Source organism: Coenobita brevimanus, chromosome 65, assembly GCF_032717465.1.
Source record: "Coenobita brevimanus isolate Jiangsu-jjx chromosome 65, ASM3271746v2, whole genome shotgun sequence".
NCBI classification, from domain to species: Eukaryota; Metazoa; Arthropoda; class Malacostraca; order Decapoda; family Coenobitidae; genus Coenobita; species Coenobita brevimanus.
In genome coordinates, this window is record NC_137018.1 from 31,481,109 (window position 1) to 31,501,426 (window position 20,318).

Sequence of the window (20,318 nt, forward strand, 5' to 3'; positions counted from 1 at the left end):
TGGCAAGCACGAGGAGACTTACGCTGAGTGACGTCACCTCTCCTGACAAGTGCATGTTCTCATTGGCTGTGGCATCTCTCAGCATCCCAGAATAATGGACCCCCCCCCCCCCCAAAAAAAAAAAAAAAAAAAAAAAAATGGATTTGAAGCACCGTGGAAGCAAACCATACTAACTTAAGTTTTCATACTAAACTAACTTAATTTTTCATTGAGTATTTTGTATGTCTCCTGTACTTAGAGCAATTAGTACTATGAATAGTTTGAGTTTCTCCTGTACTAAAGGTAATTAGTACTGTACTAAAGAAACACATGTTGGACATTAGACCACTGTATAAATATTGTGAGTTATTATGAGCACTGAATATATTATTTTTGTATTATGTATAATTTCTTTGTGTATACACAGCATGACATATGGGGTGTCAGTTCGTGATTTGTGCATCCGCCTCAACCCGCAGTCCCTCAATATTGATGAACGCCGCCTCATCCAGTTTGGCCTCCAGCACTCCCTCATACGTCGCCTCCACTGCTACCCTATCCTACTCCCACAGTCCTCTTCATCAGCACCTGAAGATGCTCCACCTCAGCGTCCGGGGTCTAAGCAGAGCGCCATCTATTCCATGTGCACAGGACAGCACTCCTATGATGAGATATGTTGCAAATTCAGCTTGACGTACAAAGAACTGCATGAGCGAATGGAACGGGACCCAAACATCATTGTTCTCTGGAAGTAATGCCCAATCTGTCCACTGGAGGTAATTGTTTTTTTAGTCCTCTTTGCAGATATATGTTGTTCCTCCCACACTTTTTCATTGTTTATATTTTTATCTGCTGTTGTGAGATATCTTTACAGAGTAGACATAATCTTACATTGTTGTTTGTTTACAGTTCCACTTTTTTTCTATGGTTAAGCCTCTTTTACTCTCTTCTGTATGAGGGGATACCCCTAGTTAAGAAAAATTGCCTGGTAGTAATTACACAGATATAAAAGACATCATCATTTTTAAGGACTCAGTGAAGATACTTTCTAACACTTTTATTAGGAGGAGTTTCTCTAAGCTGAAGGGATTGTCTGGCAGTAACTAAGGAGGAGGGAAATCTGTGCAGAAAGGGTCAGTAATGTAACCCATGTATGATAACTGTTTCTAAGGAGCAAAAGAGCTTGTAGAGAGTGACCAGCCTCACTCATCCTTGAATGGCATTATGTGAGCAATAAACCCTGACAACCCCATGGATATAAACCTGGCCAGGCTTAATCTGATTGGAGCACCTTAATTACCCACTAAGACACCAGGTGCCAGAATTTGGTTATATGGTTATCACCTGGTGTAGTAAATGGATTCCTGGTGTACAGGAAACCATTTGGCCTGTCTTTCAGTGTAGAGGTGCCTCATGGTAGGGGTGGCTGTACACTGAATGACAAGCCAAATGGTTTCCTGTACACCAGGAAACCATTTAGAGTTGCTCTCGGGTGACTGTCCTTTCCTCTCTTCCTTCCATTCTTCCTTTTCTGTCTTTCTTTCCTTCATTCTTTCCCCTTCCTTCTGTCTATGGATGACTCTACACTGAGTGACAAGCCAAATAATTTCCTGTTTAGGAAACCATTTAGTGCTGCTCTCGGGTGACTGTCCTTGCCTCTCTTCCTTCCTTCTTCCTTTTCTGTCTTTGTTTCCTTCATTATTTCCTCTTCCTTCTGTCTATGGGTGATTGTACACTGAATGACAAGCCAAATGGTTTCCTGTACACCGGGAAACCATTTAATACGCTGGGTGGTAACCATATAACCAGATTATTGTGCCTGGTGGTTTATTGGGTAATTAAGGTGCTCCAGTCAGATTGAGCCTGGGCAGATTTATATCCAAGAGATGGTTGGGGTTTATTGCTCATGTAATGCTATTTAGGGATGAGTGAGGCTGATCTCTCTCATCTTAAATGCCAGGATCAACTTGCCTAGCCCTGGGCTCCTACACTCCTCATGGGGCATCACAGGACTGTGATGTAAATAGCTGTTAGCTATTTACATCACAGTATTGTACCATACTGTAGACAGTGAGCCTTTGGTTATAGGGGTTTTTGTTATCACTGCAAGATGAAAATCTGCACACCTGCCAGAATCATGCATTTTTCAGCCAAAAACATCATTACCACACATTTTTTTGAGGGGTTCAAAAGGAGGCCCTACTTGAGGAGTTAATCCTTGTGGTGGAGAGCATTATCTCTCCACCCTTAGCCTTAGAATCCTTTACTTCAAGCCCATTTCGGGGTCTCTCTGTGGTATATGTTTCTTCCTTGTTGTGCCTTTTTTATCACTTTCTGTTAACCTGACCTTTCCTATGGGTGTTTCTGATACTTACCTTAACAGGATATATGTATTTCGTGACTGTAAACTCCTCTAAAGGGGAAAATTTGGGTTTACAAGTGGGTTGCCCGGTACCAAGTAGGATATATCCCATAGGTTCTGTGCTTTTGTTATTATGCTATTTTGTTATCATGCACTAGTCTTGGCATCAGTTATTTGTGATAACAAAGGCATCACTATAATCACTGGTGATAATAAATGGAAGCCTTCAGCTTTAAGTCAAATATTTCAGATATGTTTGTAATATTATTGATATGTAAAATTTACAGTGTGGTAGGTTGGGGCGCTCACCATCCACTCAATTGATGTAGTGCTGTTCTTGGGTGTCTGCCCTTTCCTCTCCTCCATTCTTCTTTCCTTCCATCCTCTTCTGTCTTTCCTTCATTCTTTCCTTGTCCTTCTGCCTATGGGTGGCTTTACAATCCCTCTTCTCTCTTTCTGTCCTTCAAACTTTCCTCTTCCTTCTGCCTGTGGGTGACTGTACACTGAGTGACAAGCCAAATGGTTTCCTGTACACCAGGAAACCATTTCCTACGCTGGGTGGTAACCGTATAACCAAATTTTGGCACCTGGTGGTTTACTGGGTAATTATTGCACTCCAGTCGGATTAAGCTGGTGAAGGTTTATATCCAAGGGGTGATTGGGGTTGATTGCTCATGTAATGCCACTCAGGGATGAGTGAGGCTGGTCACTCTCATCTAAAATGTCAGGACCAACTGCCTAGGCCCGGGCTCCTACGCTTCTCATGGGGCAATGTAGGATTGGATGATGGATGGATGGAAGTAAAATTTAATTATTGGTATAGAGTAGGCCAGTACTTTATGAATCCAATTTTTTCCTTGCAACTAAATCATATTTGCTTTAAAAGAAATTTGTGAACTGGTAGATTTCAAAACAATACTCTCTGTTTTCTGGCTTAAAGGGTGTAGTACCAGGATACAGTATATCCTGGTCAAGACTTAGAATAGGCTAACTGTACTTAAGGCCTTTAAGTCAAATATTCCAGGAATGTGTACGATTTGTTGACGAGTATTAGTTAGTACTGTATTAGTTTTTGAGGAGGATAACCCAGTACATTCTGAACGCAGCTTTTGTTCTGCAACTATGTCACCTGTTGTGAAGGATGTTTGTAAATCTGTCGTGGGGTCAGTTGTTTCATTTTTTCCAATACTTGGATCCTGTGCTCTCATTTTAACATAGATAAAATTACTGCAGTGGTAACAGCTAAACCTGTCATTGCTTACCATCATTACCACTACTTGTACTGTTGTGTGCATGCTTAACCATCAGACAGTTATATTCTGCTTAGGAGAGAGCATTTGGACCGTAAAGAGATTTATTAACATCCTCAATACAGTCATAACTACCATTTTACTCTGAGAACCACCAGTTGATTTTATACAGCTTAGGAGAGATTACTTATACTAAAGATCTTGATAGACTGTTGATATTTTTAAACAAATTTAAGTTTTGTGTTATGAAATCAGTCATACAGAAGGTATGCACAGAACGCGAGTTCACAGTGTGTGAATCGCATAGTACGCGAGGACCTATTTTTTATCGAATTTTAGTGTATTTTTTAATAGTGCACGAATTGAACACGTAATAGGCAAGACGGCAGTGAAGAGTGGCCCAAATTCGGGATTACCCCGAGCACGCAACATTGCCACCCCAAGACTCGCCAATGGTTGCGTACGCTCTGCCCACCTTGTGAACGAAGTGAGTGCATTAGCTAGTGAAAGTGTTGAAAGTGCTGGTAAGGAAGGTGGTGTGGCGGGTGGTGAAGGAGGTGCACGCTAGGTGCCGCACCCTGCCTTTGATCCCCTTCTTACATCCATCAAGCCTGTTATCCTCTTGGGTTAAGGTAAGCAGCCATATTCATGTTGGTTTAGTTAAGCCATATCCTTGTTGATTTAGTAAAGCCAGAATCTTGTTGGTTTACTTTATCTTAGGTAATATGTCTTATAGTGTTTCCCTGTACAGTACAGTACTTATGTATGAAAGGAGTCTCAAGGGTTACCAGTGATGGGGGGTGCTGCCCATATGTAATTTTTCCCTTAAGTTTGTGTATTAACAGTACGCGAATTCCTAGTATGCGACCTCCTCTGCCGCCTATAAACTTGCATCTTGTGTGTACCTACTGTACATGGATTCTAGTTTTGTAAAGTACACTTGTATAGACATAGTACAGGATGTACCATGCACAGACTGAGTAGTTTCAGTTTGAAATATGGTAGTATTACTGAAGGGATAGTGATATGTGTAGTAAGTGGTATGGGGGATGATGATACATGTAGTAAATGGTATGGGGGATGATGATACGTGTAGTAAATGGTATGGGGGATGAGGATACGTGTAGTAAGTGGTATGGGGAATGATGATACGTGTAGTAAGTGGTATGGGAGATGATGAGATTGTAGTTTTGGGAGGGGACTTAAATGGTCATGTAGGTGAAGCAGCTCAAGGAGAGGAAGGGCACATGGGGGATGTGCATATATGAGAAATGTAGAAGGGGAAAGGATACTTGAATTTGGGGAGGCAATGAACATGATTGTGTGCATCACGTATTTCAGGGAAAGACAGAGTAGGTTGATTACATACGAGGCTAGGGGAAATAGTAGCCAGATTGACTATTTCCTGGGCAGGGTAGCTGATAGGAGGTTGGTGAGAGATGTTAAAGTTATTGGGAGTGAAGAGTGTGTTCAGCAGCACAAATTACTGATATGTGACATGGTGCTTAAGGAGCAGCAGGTGGTGAGGAAGAATACCTATGTGCCTAGGAGGAAAATATGGAAGTTGAAAAACCAAGCTGTAAGGGATGCCTTCTGTACCAAGATGAGTAGAGTGGTGGCTAAGCAGGGAGCTGTTGACAGAAATATTAATGAACACTACAGATCTCTCAAGAATAATCAGTCTCCTGAGAGTTACTGATTCTTAGTAACATAAGACATAAGGTAACATGGTGGTGGGATGAGGGAGTAGAAGCAGTAATTAAGAAAAGAAGAGTTTTTTGGGAATGGAAAATGGGTGGTAAAAAAGAGGAATACCTGGCTGTCAAGCATAGGACCAGAAAAAGAGGTATACAGGGCAAAATCTGAGCCTCAGAGACTTTTACTGGATAACCTAAATAGTGTTGAATGGAAGAATATGATAAGTATTTAAGGTGGCAAGTCAGATGAAGAGGGAACACAGGGATATCACAGGTGAGCAGTGTGTGAAGAATGATGAAGAAAAGGTAGTGGTGAACAGTGAGGATATTAAAGATGCCTGAAAGGGGCATTATACCCAGTTGCTGATTGAGGAGTTTGACTGGAACAGGGAAGGTTTGGTTTTAGTGGATCCAGTGTTTGGCCCTTAGCCTTTGATTGACGTTGCTACTGCGTGAAGGATAATAGTCAGGATGCTGCTGGGGAAACCGGCCTGTGTGTCTGGGAAGGGTGATGCCCTGGAAAGAGGAAATTATAGAGGCATAAAACTTTTGGACCAAATAGTGAAGGTAATGAAGAGAGTTCCAGTTGGTATGATTAGGGAAAGAGTGAATACTGATGAGATGCAGTTTGGGTGTATGCCAAGCAAAGGGACCACTGATGCCATACTCATTGTCAGACAGCTTCAGGAAAAATATGTAGGAAAGAAAAGATATCTGTGCTTTGTTTTAACTGATTTGGAGAAGGCTTTTGACAGAGTTTCTTGGGAGTTGGTGAAGTGGGCAATCACTTGGGATCGAGGAGTGGCCGGTTAGAGTGGTGCTAGCACCTAGGTGAGAGTGAATGGAGATTTGAGTGATGAGTTTTCCATGAATGTTGGCATGCACTGGGGGTCAGTCTAGAGTGCCTTGTTGTAGTAGTAGTAGTAGTAGTTGTTCCCTAGGCAGTCTGGCCGAACAGCCTCGAGTCCCTTAGGAAGGCCATGGCCGAGACCAGGCTTTCCCACAGAGCCCTCAAAGAGTGTATGTTGTGTTGTTGGCGTAGGTGATTGTGTGCAATGCAGTCTTCCATAATGTGCTTAATAGTATGGGGTGCTGTACTGCATCCTGGACAGGCATCAGTGACAGAGTCATCCAGCCTCTTCTGGTAGCTTAAGAGGGCTGGATGGTGCCCACATCTCAGCCTGGCCAGGTGGACCCTGTCCTCACGAGGGAGATAGGATTCAGAAGGGTGGATGTCAGGAAGCCGTGCATGCAGCTGTGTGTTGTCTTTAAGTGACTGAATGGAGCGGCGAGTGATCTGAGTGTGGATATGCTTCTGGAAGCTGGTCTGAGGTGGGCGAGGGGGGAGAGATGACAGTAATTTTGAATGGTATTGTGTGCTGGGTGTTGTTTTGATGTTCCTTGGTGTGGGTGGATGTGCTGCCATGTAGTATAGGGGATGTTGTGGGTTTGTGGAGGCTGCAGCAAGAAACTGGGTGCCTCTCATCTCTAGGTGATCTTTGACTTTGAGGACTTTTGTTTCATGATGTAGGTGGTCTGTGGGTGTAGTAGCTGTGCATCCTGTGATTATTTTTAGGGCCTTGTTCTGTATGGTCTGTAGAGTGTTGTAGTTTGTTTTGGTAAGATTAGAAGCCCAGGCAGGGCTTGCATAATTCATCACTGAACGTATGTATTGTTTGTATACTGTGGTGGTGGTTTCTTTGTTGTGTCCGAATGTTGTATGGGCAAGTGACCTCAAAGCACTGAGTCTTGGTGTTATTTTATTTTTAATGTTTGTGATGTGTTGTTTAAATGACATTGATGTATTGTATGTTACACCAAGGATTTTGTGTGATGTATTGTATGTTACACCAAGGATTTTGTGTGTGTGTGTGTGTGTGTGTGTGTGTGTGTGTGGTAGGGGAGTGTTGTTTATGGTGAGGTGTGGGATGTGACTGTGTTCTGCTGCCCAGTTTGTGAGAAGGGTCACTGTAGATTTGGCTGGGGTGATTTTGAGCCTGTTTGTGGTGAACCATTCGTGTAGTGTGTTGAGGTAAGATTGAATGATGTGTGCAGCTGTGTTTGCATTTTGGTGCATACATGTAAGTGTTATATCATCTGCATGGGAAGCTATGTGTATCTGTGGTGTGTGGGGTGTGGGTATGTCGTGCATGTATAGGTTAAAGAGTGTAGGGGACAAAACAGATCCTTGGGAGACGTCATTTGTGAAGTTTCTGATGTTGGAAGATTGACCGGCAAATGTTACGTGTGCATATCTGCCTGCTAAGTAGTGTACCAGCCATCTTTTTGTGTTATTGTGCATGTTTGTGTTGAGTATTTTGTTTGTGAGGGTGTGGCGGGGGATGGCATCAAAAGCTTTGCTAATGTCTAGTGTGATTAGGAGTGTTCTGTGTGGTGGCCTAGTTGAATACATGCCATTGAAATCTCTCTGTGTAAGGTCTGTAAGAAGGGTGTTTGTGGAGTGTAGTGGCCCAAAGCCATGTTGTGACTGGGCTAGGGGAATGTGAGGTGTGACTAGTTGTAGTACCAGTCGTTCAGTGACTTCAGAGGGGTTGCAGAGGAGTGTGATGGGGCAGTGTGAGGAGGGTAATGTGGGGTCTTTGTTGGGTTTAGGGACAGTGATGATTATGCCCTGCTTCCAGATGCTGGGTATTATGTTGTGTGAGTAGCTGTAGTTTGATATGTTGGTGAGTGCTTGTATGCCTTGTGGTCCAAGGTGTTTAAGGTGAGTGTTGCTTATGTTGTCTGGTCCACAGGCAGATGAGTGCTTGAGGTTGTTAATGATGTGCTTCATCTGGTTGTAAGTGAAAGGTGCGTAGTCTGGGTCTGTGGGGAACTCTCTCTTACGTCGGATGATACATCGGTCTTCGGGATGGGGGTTTAGATGGCTGACTTGTGAAAAGTTATTGATGAGAGTGTTTGCTTGTTGTTTGCTTGAGGGTATGGTGTCTGTTGTTGTGATGGCAGCATGTGATTGTGTGGTGTTGCTGTTGGAAAGTGTGATGCTGTTTAGAGTTTTGTAGAGTTTGCTGATGTTTGTTTTGTGGTCAAGTGTTTGGAGGTAATTTTTCCAGTTTAGTGTTTGTTCTTCTGATATTTTATTGTTTGTTTGAGTGTTGAGTTCTTGTATTTGTTGTACGGTGTCTTGTGTATGGGGTGTTGGGGAGTGTCGCAGTGTGTCCCGTTGTCTGATGAGGTCTTGAATTTCTGGTGTGAAGTTGGGGTTGTGTCACTTTCTGTTGCCTTTAGGGATATGTCTTTTGTCTGCGTTTTGTATAATTGTATTGAAAGTGCACAGCGGTGTTGATGTTTGTGATGGGTGTACTGTTTAGTGTTTTGAAATGTTGTTCTGTTTCAGTTACAGAGGCCTCCCAGTTGGCTCTCTTATAATTAGTGTATGTGTGTTTGTGGCCAGCTTGTTTATCATGGTGCATGAAGCCCTGTCACATAACTTCAGAAATGGACTTCCATGGGAAACATTGTATGCTGATGATTTGGTGTTGATTGTAAAGAATGAAAGGGAGGCAGAGGAAAGATTTAGGGAGTGGAGAGATGGTATGGGGCACGAGGGTTTGAGAGTAAAATTAATGCAGAGGAAACAAAAGTGATGGTATCCAGGGCTGGTGGCAGTATTGTTAAAGAAGTGGGAGAGTGGCCATGTGCCGGTTGCCATAGGGCTTGGGAAGTAATTCCATCCAGTGCAGTATTTGTGATAATTGGGTGCATAAGAGATGTAGTAGTATTAGAAGTAGACTGAGATAATGCTGATTTTGTATCTGTAGTGTTTTGGGGAGAACACGTGGAGATTGTCAGGCATGAAAGGGTTGATCTTGCTGGTGAGGCTCTTGAGTGTGTGGAAGAGTTTGATTACTTGGGAGACATGGTATGAGCTGGAGGTGGGGCTGAGCTATCTCTGTGGTTAGAGTGAGGAGTGGCAGGAAGAAGTTCAGGATGCTGTTGCCCCTTCTGACGTTGAGAAGGGTCTCTGTCCTTGCTAACAGATCTTTGTATGCAGCATGTGTTAGGAATGTAATGCTGTATGGTGGTGAGACATGGGCAGTAAAGAGGACACTTTCAGGCTCAAATGTACAGAAATGACAATGATTAGGTGAATGTGTAGTGCATCCATGAATGTGAGGCCTGGGAGGGGCTAGGTTTATGTTGGAAGAGTTGAGAGAAAGGATGGGACTGGAGTATATTGGTGTTGTGATGAGGAGGGGCAGACTGATGGTTTGGGCATGTGGAAATGATGGGGGGATGACAGTTGGTTGAAGGAAGTGAGAAGTGTGAACACTGGGGGTAGGACTGTGGGAGGTAGACTTACGTAAAATATCTGGGATGAGGTCATGGCCTCAGGTACAAAGGACTGCTGTCAGAGATCGAGCAGCATGGACAGCTGCCTTAGGTGACCAAGGCCAATGCATGCAGGCATGTTGGAGCCTTTATATCAGGTTTTCCTAACCTGTGGGTTGCGATCCTCCAGGAGGTCACGGAGGATTGGCTGGCGAGGGTTGAGAAGCCTTGGGAGAACTCGGTAACCTTGGGAGAAGAACTTCGTACATCAGCAGGAACAATATCAAAACATTCATTTTGTTGGTATGCCAGCAACCTAGAACACACAACATAATGTTGTGTCGGTGGAGTAGGCTATATGAGATCTGTTCAGAAAACATCCGACCTTAGTCTCTAAAAAAATAAATAGCAAACCTGTTGAGCCAGGACGCTCATCTCCCTCGCAGTAGGCCTCTTCTAACTTGAAACACATAGCCCAGCGTTCTTTCCACTGCCAGAAACATTTTTCAGAGTCGGTTTTCAGTATCTAACGCTAGTGGTGCAAAACAAGCCCGCTGTGCTTGAATTTTCTGATAGATTTAAGATTTTTGCGGTTAATTGAAATGAGAACGTTTTAGTAAAACGTACAGTTAATGGCATATTACGGTTGAAAGAATTTTGGATAAAAGACACTCCACTGTACATGTTCTTCCATAACATTCCCAATCTATTTCTAAAATCAGTGGAGAAATAAAAATATGAATTAAACAAGTGGTTTACAGCCCTCTTTTGCTATTTAGCAATTGCTCCTGAAGAGATGCTGGAAAATCAATGGAAAATCCCTGATGCATTTCACATAGTGTAAAACCAGTGGGAACAATTGCAACCATCCTGTCTAAGTTTCATCAAAATCCTCTAACTAGCTTTGGCTGTGCTATGCCCACATACAAATTCAAATGCACACACAGTCAGTATTATACAAGGTGGTGCAAAAGTAGGTTGGCATTATTATGTTTGTAATAGTCTTATGTTATGTAAAACTCTTATGTGTCGAAGTATGGTTGACAGACTCCAGGAATGTGTCAATTGTGAAAGCGGACACTTTGAACACTTACGAGACTAAAAGTGTGTCTTTTGTGTTGGAATAAATGGTAAATGTCAACCTACTTTTGCACCATCCTTTAGTACAAGGAGTCCCCAATAAACAAAAGGGTTAGATACAGTATACTCGCACAGTGCGTGAGATTGGGCAGTCCACGACCTCACACACTGTGAATTCGAGCACTGAGAATACATAATCTTATGGGGAAAATTACATATGGGCGGTACCCCCTCATACCTGGACATTTTTTGGCCCTTAGGGACATAATAAAGGTCAAATTTTTCAGACACTGTACTACAGATATAGCTATAATAACAAAAGTATGGGCAGTCACCTTAACAACAGTAGACAACAGGCCTGATGGACTTAAATAACAGGGGTTCTGAGGCACAGCAACACACTTACAGTGCCCCCGTTGCCACCCCGGCCGCACCACGCTTGTTTAACGGTTGCCAATGTTGTATTATTCCAGGCTTTGATGAAGAAATTTACGGCCTGTCGAATGTTACCTTTCTTCCAGAATGCAGCAAGTCATTATGGTGGGGGTTGCAGGTATGCCAGGTGAAGCAGATGAGTCAGGTGTGGCTGTGGAGGTGGAGGGGGAGGCAGCTGGTGAGTCTGGTGGGGCAGTGGAGGAGGAGGGGATGACGGCGGGCGAGTCAGGGGAGGTGGTGAGGGGAGGATCCTCCCTCTCCTCCTTGCTACTGCTCACATTTTTGGCAATTTCCTTCATTTCTTCTTGCTTGTTTGTTTCATTCCTCATCTTGTTATGAACGTATTGGCAGTGTAACAACTTGGTATTCACGAAATAAACGTCATTATTATAGAAACTGGGTATCTATTCTAACTTACTGTTATTGCCGAAAACGTTACTGTCGAAGTTGTTACTGGCGAGATCTTACTGTAGACTCCTCTTGAGCACCTTCCCCACGAGCCTCTAGGTCACTATTGGCGTGTTGTGTGGGGGTGGGGGTCACGTACTGATGGAAAATGGCATTTTTGAGCCACTCCTTGCCTCTACCTCGTGTTTTGTGAGGTAAACTCGCGCATTCAAGGTTTTTGGTTATTATTTTTGGTCACCTGTGCACAATGCGATTCGCGCTCTCTGAACTTGCACAGTAGGCGAGTGTACTGCACCTTTAAAATCTTTCTTATATCGATTTTTCATATATTGAAGCATTTTTCCCCATAAGACACTTTAGAAAATGAGGAGATGCATTCCAGGAACCCCCCCCAAAACTGTCAACTAACTACTCTGTACTGTACTAGGCTGGTTGTAAGCTCTTAAATCTACAACAGAAATGTTAATAAATGCTATTTATTAAATTAAAGAGGAAAGTACTGTACAATACTGTATATACAGGTGAGGCCCGATCTCGCTCATGCCCTGGCCTTCCTCGTGCCTCTTGATAACTTCGAGCTTGCGCTCCAGCGCCAGGGTTCGGTGTTGCTTCTTCCTGAGGGGTTCTACGGATGTTGATGATGATGGTAAAGGATGCTTGGGTGGCATGATGCAAGATGCGAAAGATTCCCGGAGTACGGTACAGAAGGCATGCTACACAGCCGGGGAGCTGGAACAGACTGGGACGACGTGGAGGTAGTTGCTTGCCTCGCCATACACGATAGTGGCACTGCGGCCGGTCGCATGCCAAATGTGAATAATTTTCTTGTTGCGCTTTTTGTACCATCGAAGTATATGCCTTTCATATAGGGGACTTTGTCCTACATTTTTCACTTTCGTACCTTCGAATTTTCGTATATTGGGGTTTTTTATATTGGGGACTCCCTGTATACTAGGTGATGTTATAGTTTCTGAAACAGTAGGGTGGATCAGTGAAATACAGTCCAAGATACCGAATTTTTTCTTCCAATAAATATCACGTGAGCAAACCACTTTATAAGGATTGTCACAGCTAAATGCAAAAACAGTGTACAGTATGTAATTTTTTTGTATGTTGTAACCCAATCAGCAGAAGTTCCAATAACTTCAACCCCCCCCCCCTACAGCATGTCACACACACATAGCATGTCACATACACTTCTCAAGACAACAGGTAATTATTACATTTTGCTTTTGCTTTTGGACACTGTATTTACATAAGCATTGGTTTTTAACTGATAATTTTTAGTACTGTATAACTTAGCTGGCATATGAATGGTTTTCATATATCTTTTTAACATTAACTTCCTGCTACAGTACTATACTTTTTGTTTTGTTTTTTTACCCTGACTCTGGGCATAGGCTTCGCAGCCCGTTCCCTGAGGTCCAGCAGCCCTCCTACGTACTATGCACCTTTACATGCCACCACTTTGGCACTAACATCCACCGACCATATTAAATACAAGCTAGGTTTGTCTCATCTATCTATAGCCTGACGCCCTAATCCCGCAAAGGGTGGCCGCAGACAAAACGCCTCCAAGTCGCTCTGTCACCCACCATTTGACTACCCTTCCCTCAACTCACCCCCCTCTCCCTCATATACCTCTCAACTCCATCCCTCCACCTCATCCTCAGTCTACTCCTCCCTCTTCCTCCCTCCACCTCACCTACATACACCCTCTTAGTCAGTCTTTGATTCTCCATTCTCTCCACATATCCAAACCACCTCAATGTATTTCTCCTAATTTTCTCAACCACATCCACCCCACAACGTTCCCTCACTTACTTCATTCGTCAACCTGTCCCTCCATGTCACTCCAAATGCTCCTCTCAAGTAACTCATTTCCACTGCTCTCACTCTTGACTTGTGCCCCTCTTGCAAGGTCCACGCCTCGTTTCCATACATCAAGGTAGGGATCACAATACTATCATGCAGTGACTTCTTAACTTCCATACTCACCTCCCTATTGCTCATCACTGCTTTCAGTGAACAAACAACCTTCCTTCCCTGCTGTACCCTTTCACGCACTTCATCCCCGAAAGTTCCATCCTTACTCATCACACTACCCAAGTACTAGAATGCACTCACATTCTCCATATCCTCACCATCCAACCTCACTGTACATTCTGTGACTTCATTCCTCTCAAACACCATAACTTTACTTTTGTTTACATTAACTTTCAGCTTCCTTCTCCTACACACTGTCCCAAATTCATTCACCAAACCTTGCAACTCCCATTCATCTTCACTCAACAATACTGTATCATCAGCAAACAGCAACACCGGAATCTTCCAAATCTCACCCTCATTCATTAGAGTCACCCCCACATCCACTGCCCTACCTTGCACCTCCTTTAAAACCCCATCCATGTCTCATACAGGACCATTTTCATGACACGTCAGCAGGTCTTTTGGTAGATCAGTAAAGTCTGCTTTAACAAAACTCAAATCCCTGAACTGTTCCCTGCCCCAGCCAGTATTCAAACCTGGGTCCTTTAGGACTGCAGGCCACTTCTCTACCAATTCGGTTATAGTTTTTGGGTGGGAGAAGGGGAGGAATGGGCTAATGTTACTCAAAATCAGTAAACTGTGAGATAAGAGAGATAAATATGCAAAGTAAGTGGAATGTAAAGCAGCTCAAAGAAGAAAAGTGGCTAGTGCTATACAGGCCATGAAACTAATAAGAGGTCTGAATGTGGGAGCTGCAAGAGGGTTCCATGACAGCTTGCTGATGCCCACATTACCATATGGGTGTGAGAGACTTTACTATGGCATGAAAGCAGGAAGTCGAGAAAGAGCACTGGCAATGGGATTACATAGGAATATGAGTGGAATGCACAGAATAGCTAAGAGGCAATATGATGTCAGACTTGGAGCAAAGATTGATGATAACTGGATTAACGAGTGTGCTTAGATTGCCATATGGAAAGAATGACTGTAGAGAAGGTGTGAGTGTGTCTGACGGGAGAAAACATGGTAGGCTGCTATATGATGTGTGAGAGAGAGAGTGAGGTATGGTAACTGATGAGAACTACAGAGAAATGAGAAGGGACTAAGCTGGTCATCAGAATTAAGGAGAGTACAGTGAACCATGCAGTATGGATCTGGCACTCCTGTTTTAACTTGACAATTGATGGGCTGACTCATCTGTCAGGTAATGTGAAGAACATTTACAAGAATCATGTAACAAAAATATGTGTAAACGGTAAGGCCTGTAAGATGGAGCTAGGATTCTGCGGGAGTTGAATGATTTGTAAATGAGTGTCTCATCCGTTTCACTGGACCCTACCTCACTCAATCCTTAGGTAGTAAAAAACAGTTATGATGATGATAATGATGGTGATGGCAATATGATGCACACAGGAAAATAAGCAGGAAGAAATCTCTCTGGTGTTTGACAAGAAAAGAGAAATAAGGAAGGCAGGACACAATGCTGGCTGGGGGTCATCATCAAACCTTTGCTTGTGATGGTACACTAGTAGGGGTAAAAGAAGAGGAAGAGTGAAAGCTAGTACGAGAGGTATGTGAGGACAAAGTAACTTGATGGTAGTTCTGACATGTCTGTCCCCTAGCACATAGTTTCTTGGAGGGAACAAAGCATTGGTGATGATGGTGGTACGAAATCTATACCAAACATAATAATGCATCAGCATATAAATTACCTTTAAAAACAGCATGGGTAAATTCATACAGTAATGAAAAAGCATTTAAGTAGAAGTATCAATTGTGTGCCCAATGAAATGGGCCACAAAATCATTTATCCATCATTCTGGCCCCTGAATCTTATGTTAAAAAAAAAAAAAAAAAAAAAAAAATACAATTTTTTCAAAAATTTACTTCTTCACCATACACCAGAACAACAATGAGCTATAAAATGTCATACGGTACCATTAAGTCCATTCATTTATGTCTAAATATACAATATTCAAACAATACAGGTACTCAGCATCCTTAATGAGTTACAATGGGCAACAACAAATTTTAACTCTAAAACATTTAAATCTCAACAAACTAATAATAAATGACAATAAACCTAAAATTATGTGAATAAGGATTCAGTCGGAAAAAGAATTCATGACTAGATTATCTGATATGTAAACTACCAGTAATAACTTGCAAAGAAGTAATTTAAGAATTGTATGACAGGCATCAACTGTTACAGTACAGTTCCAATTAGATGGCTGTATGACTGTACATTGAACTGCATGGAACCAAAATACTGCATTGTAAATACTGAATATGTATATACTGTACAGTATATACTTTTCCCCCGGTAACATAACTCACACATGTTCAAGAATTCAAACCAGTCTCTAATGTTGCTGTATCTCACTACTCCTATGAATGTAGATACAAGAAAAACTTTTGACAGGAATACAGAACCACAAGAGCATAAAGTATCAACAAATGAAAGAAAATTATCATGTTCCTGATTATTTTCTGCAAAAAGTCCAATATTAATAAAAAGATTCTATTTTTACTTTCTTCATGTTACAGACGTCTAAATTCAGTACACTTATATCATCCTGTGTGTGACTTAAAAATATCTTCACCTTCCTACTTCATTTAGATAAACTTCACTTTCTCCATTTTTTTTTTTTATGGTATGTTATATTAAATAAAAGAGGAAAAAAGTGTCATTGTTTTAGCCCCATTCATATTTTCTAACCACTTATCTGCATACTTTCATATACCGAAGCGTCCCTGTCTCCATTCATGTTAGCCCCCCAAATAAGACACTGATTAATATTAACCTTTAATAATTTTCATTTCTACTCAGTCTTAATCCTCCCCAATACATAACCTTTGCAACCTAATCCTTCCTCTTCACCTGTGATCTACCTTTCCTCCTCCCAGCCATCTCACTACTGAAAATTCACCATCTCCATTATGTGAGCAGACTACTGTAATGTACAGGTACATCCTTTAAGAGATTCAACTACATTCAGTCACATCACACTAAATACAAACACATTACAACCTAATTTATATTCTTCCTTGGGCATATTTACTTCTTGTACTTTAAAGATTACTTAAAGAATTAAAAGACCTTTCATCTAAATACTGTCATAAAGAATACATACTTTATCTGACTTTCCATATCCATGTAACAAAATTATAATCCTTTGCACTGATTTTTCTTACAATACCTTAAACTGGTAACTAATTACCTATATACTGCACCAAAACAAACAAGTTTCTTTATCATTAGTAATTTGTTTCTTCCTCAAATTTTGCTCTTATAGTGTTCATACTAGTAAAATAATTATATTAGAACTTCTAATTATTATGCATGGAAAGTGTTCTTACTATTAGCGTTCACACTAGTAAAATAATTATATTACAGAACTTCTAATTATTATGTATGGAAAGTGTTCTTACTATTAGCATTCTGTCAGCTAAACAACTACTACTACTACTTCACTAGTCTAAAACAAAGGTGAAATGGAAAGAACAGCTTCAAAATCTTTCTTGGCGTTGGATATCTCTTCCATACTTGTAATACCATCATCCTTTGAGATCATACTCTGGTGTTGGTAGAATTTTATGCTGCATGACACAGTCAAGAACCCATTTTTCTGAGATGTGTGTAGGTCCAGCACAATCTCTCTGCTTCTTGGTGTGCAATGGGGCACCCACTACCAGGTTGGCACATCGTACACTCCCCACCACGGTTGCACCACAAAGCGTCAGCAGCTCCTGTGGGAATTTGTACAGGTTTTATTTATTTATCCACTATTGTTAATACCTCTAGCCTGATGAGTCTACTGAGCTGAGTAGGAGTGACTGACATTCACTAATAATAAAACATACGAATACAGAATGCCCTTAGGATGACGAGTTTAGCAGAAAGTGTCTGTAATCCATTCAGCTAGAAGGGTCTTTCCTGAGTTAAAGAAAATCACCTAATGTTAGCCAAAATTATATCCAGATCACTATATACTGAATAAGTAAAATTAATTCGAGGTGGGCAAGACAACAACTCATCCATGCCTTTCACTCCAAACTTCTCTTCAACAGGTACTTCAGCATTTCATCCTCCCCCATCTCATTCTCAGTCTTCCTCTCCCCATTTTCCCATCAATTTCACTCTCATATTAGACTACTGAAGGATCTTTGGGAGGCATAATGACAAGACCTCAGCAACACATTGCAAACAAGATTATCTGATATGTTTTCTGACAAAGGATGTATTGGGATGAGAGCAAAAAAAAAGGTCAATGTAATACAGAATACAGTATACTGTGCAATATTAAAGAGGCAGCTGCAGGTTTATTATTCATTTAATGCCACCAGGAGCATTGGCTGATAATCTAGCCTTTAATTTTCTAAACAACATTAGATTAGCCCTGGGTCCTTAACTCTTGAAGATGATAGTATAAAACTGACTGTTAAATGAAGTCTCAAGAGTCATGCAATGTGATCAGGATGAAAATGAAAAGAAATAATGGTGGATTTGAGGAAGAAAAAAAAAAGGGGGGGGTGCAAACTGGATGCATATTACATACAAAATTTTTGCTACTATGGAATGTGATAAAATGAGGAGAGTCATTTATAAAGTGCTAAGGGCTACAGATGGTTACATGGTAATAATATGGAACAAAATGCTGGCATGAAGGAAGGATCAGAACTGCTTTGGTACTGACAAAGAATGAGGAGTATGTAATTACAAACCTGTGAACTACAAGGTATGTACTGTATTAGTGTAATGGTCATATGCTTAAACCTTAAACCCTCAATTTTTAGCAATGTCTGAAGCATGTGACAAAGAAAGAATGTATCTAGTCCCTCAGTATCTTTGGCAACTGCACTCTGAAGTGCGAGATACAGGTTGATCAAAACTAGTGACCACAAACATTTCATTTGTGTCCGTCAGTAATCCGGAGCTTCTTTCAAATTTGCAAATTGCAATTTAATGTAAGTTTATGCATATGGTTATAAGATAAAGCAAGGCAAGTATTTCTAAAAGTGTACATGCAAGCATAAGTAAAACCAGACCAATTACATCTTGATATGTACTCATAGATGAGAATACGGAATGATGTGTGAATCCAGCTTACAATATCATGGAATGGCAGAAAAGTCTGGCAGTAACTACTACTGTGACAGCCAAAGACACGGCTAGGGAGAAGGTTAAAAACTGATGGAAAACAAGAAACAGAAAACAGGACCAGAATGGGATGTTAGTCAGTTGGTGACTGCAGAAATAGATGCTTCTAAAACAAAACCTGGTGGTATAAATGATATACAGAAAAGCACAAGAATGAGAGGTGGCTGTATCATGATTGTGTACTGGTAGATAAAAATTTGTGAAGCTGTTGTTGTTGTAGTTGTTGAGTAACTCCAGTCAGTCTGGCTGAGCAGATCCAATAACTGCAGGAAAGCAACTGCCCCTGCAGGGCTGTCCCGTGAAGTGAACTGAGCTTTCTCTTGGGGCTGGCAGCATCTTGTAACAGCAAGGCATGGGGAAGAAGATGAAGTTTTGGTTCCTGGATGACTCTCCATTTATGTCTCTCCACCCAGTTAACAGTGACACCCCAGTAGGCCCCATATCACCCTGTGATTTGGCAATATGGTTACCACCCTGCACTGTAAATGGCTTCATAGATTACAGGAAACCTCTGTGCCTGTCACTGTGTTACAGCCACCAAAAGTGGAGAGAAAAGTAATAATAAGTAACATGTGAGGATAGGAGTGAGAGGAAGGTAGAGAGGTTTTGGGATGAGCTGGATGAAGCAGTGGGAGAAATGCCCAGGAGCTATAAAGTGATCATAATGGGTGATGTGAATGGAAGAGTAGGCACTGGTCCGGAGGATAACATCATGGGTTGTACTGGAGTACCAGAAGAAAATGATAATAGGAAATGACAGAAGGATATGTGTCAGGAAAGGAAGGTTGTGTATTTGTAACTTGTATTTCAAACAAAGATGCACATATATATACATGGTATAGAGGGAACAGGGATTGTGTTGAAAAGAGCTTGATTGATTACGTGCTCGTAGAGAGGTCGATGCTGGGAATGGTTGCTGATACAAGGGCAATGAAAGGACGATGTGGAGGTCTGTCAGATCATATGATAATGGCAAGATCAAACTGAGAAGAGTGATATGGACTAGGAGAGAGAGGAGCAGTCAGGGAGAAAGTCTGAAAGACGAGAAGCTGAGGATCAAAGAAATGGCAGATGAATACAGGAGCAAAGTAGGGGAGGAGATAGAATCAGTGAATTGGAATGAAAAGGATCTGGACAGCCTGTGGAATGCATATAGGGATTGCTTAGTTAGAAATGCTAAAGCGGTGTGTGGTGTGGCACGAGTAACAACAAAGAAGAAAGGTACACCATGGTGGGATGATGAGGTTAAGAACGCAGTGGAGGAAAAGAGGAAGAAGTGGCTAGAGTGGTTACAGGACAGGGGTTCAACTAAAATATGACCTGAATATACTGAGAGCAAGAAGCATGTAAAGAGACTGGAGACGAGGAAACAGCAGGAGGTATATGATGATCTATGAAGAAAAATGTATGCAAACTACTCTGAAAATGGGAAATTATTCTGAAAAGAGGTGCGGCAATGTAGAAGTGACACCAGAAAGAAATATGATGGTGTGAAGGATGTAGGTGGCAGATTATTAATCCAGGGGAACAAAGTAAGGACCAGATGGAAAGAATATTTTGAAAGCCTGATGAATGGGAATACGAAAAGCAGAGCCGCCATAAACATGACTGGTTGTGGGAGTGTGAAGAAAAGGAATGCAGCGCCAGGAGATGTGAAACTCGGA

At 41.7% G+C, this 20,318-nt stretch overlaps 2 protein-coding genes across 2 annotated transcripts in view; one reads left to right on the plus strand and one right to left on the minus strand.

Annotated features, from left to right (window-relative positions):
- The window catches only part of Nprl2 (Nitrogen permease regulator-like 2), a 103,110-nt gene that overhangs the window by 56,675 nt on the left and 26,117 nt on the right, over nt 1-20,318 (plus strand). The window contains exon 5 of the mRNA XM_080276466.1: nt 407-755. Coding sequence (XP_080132592.1) covers nt 407-734 — 328 coding nt within the window. The 3' untranslated portion in view covers nt 735-755. The remainder of the gene's footprint in view (nt 1-406; nt 756-20,318) is intronic.
- MCPH1 (Microcephalin) overlaps nt 17,052-20,318 on the minus strand; it is a 189,200-nt gene continuing 185,933 nt past the window's right edge. The window contains exon 10 of the mRNA XM_080276467.1: nt 17,052-17,243. Within this exon, the coding sequence (XP_080132593.1) occupies nt 17,052-17,243 (192 nt within the window). The remainder of the gene's footprint in view (nt 17,244-20,318) is intronic.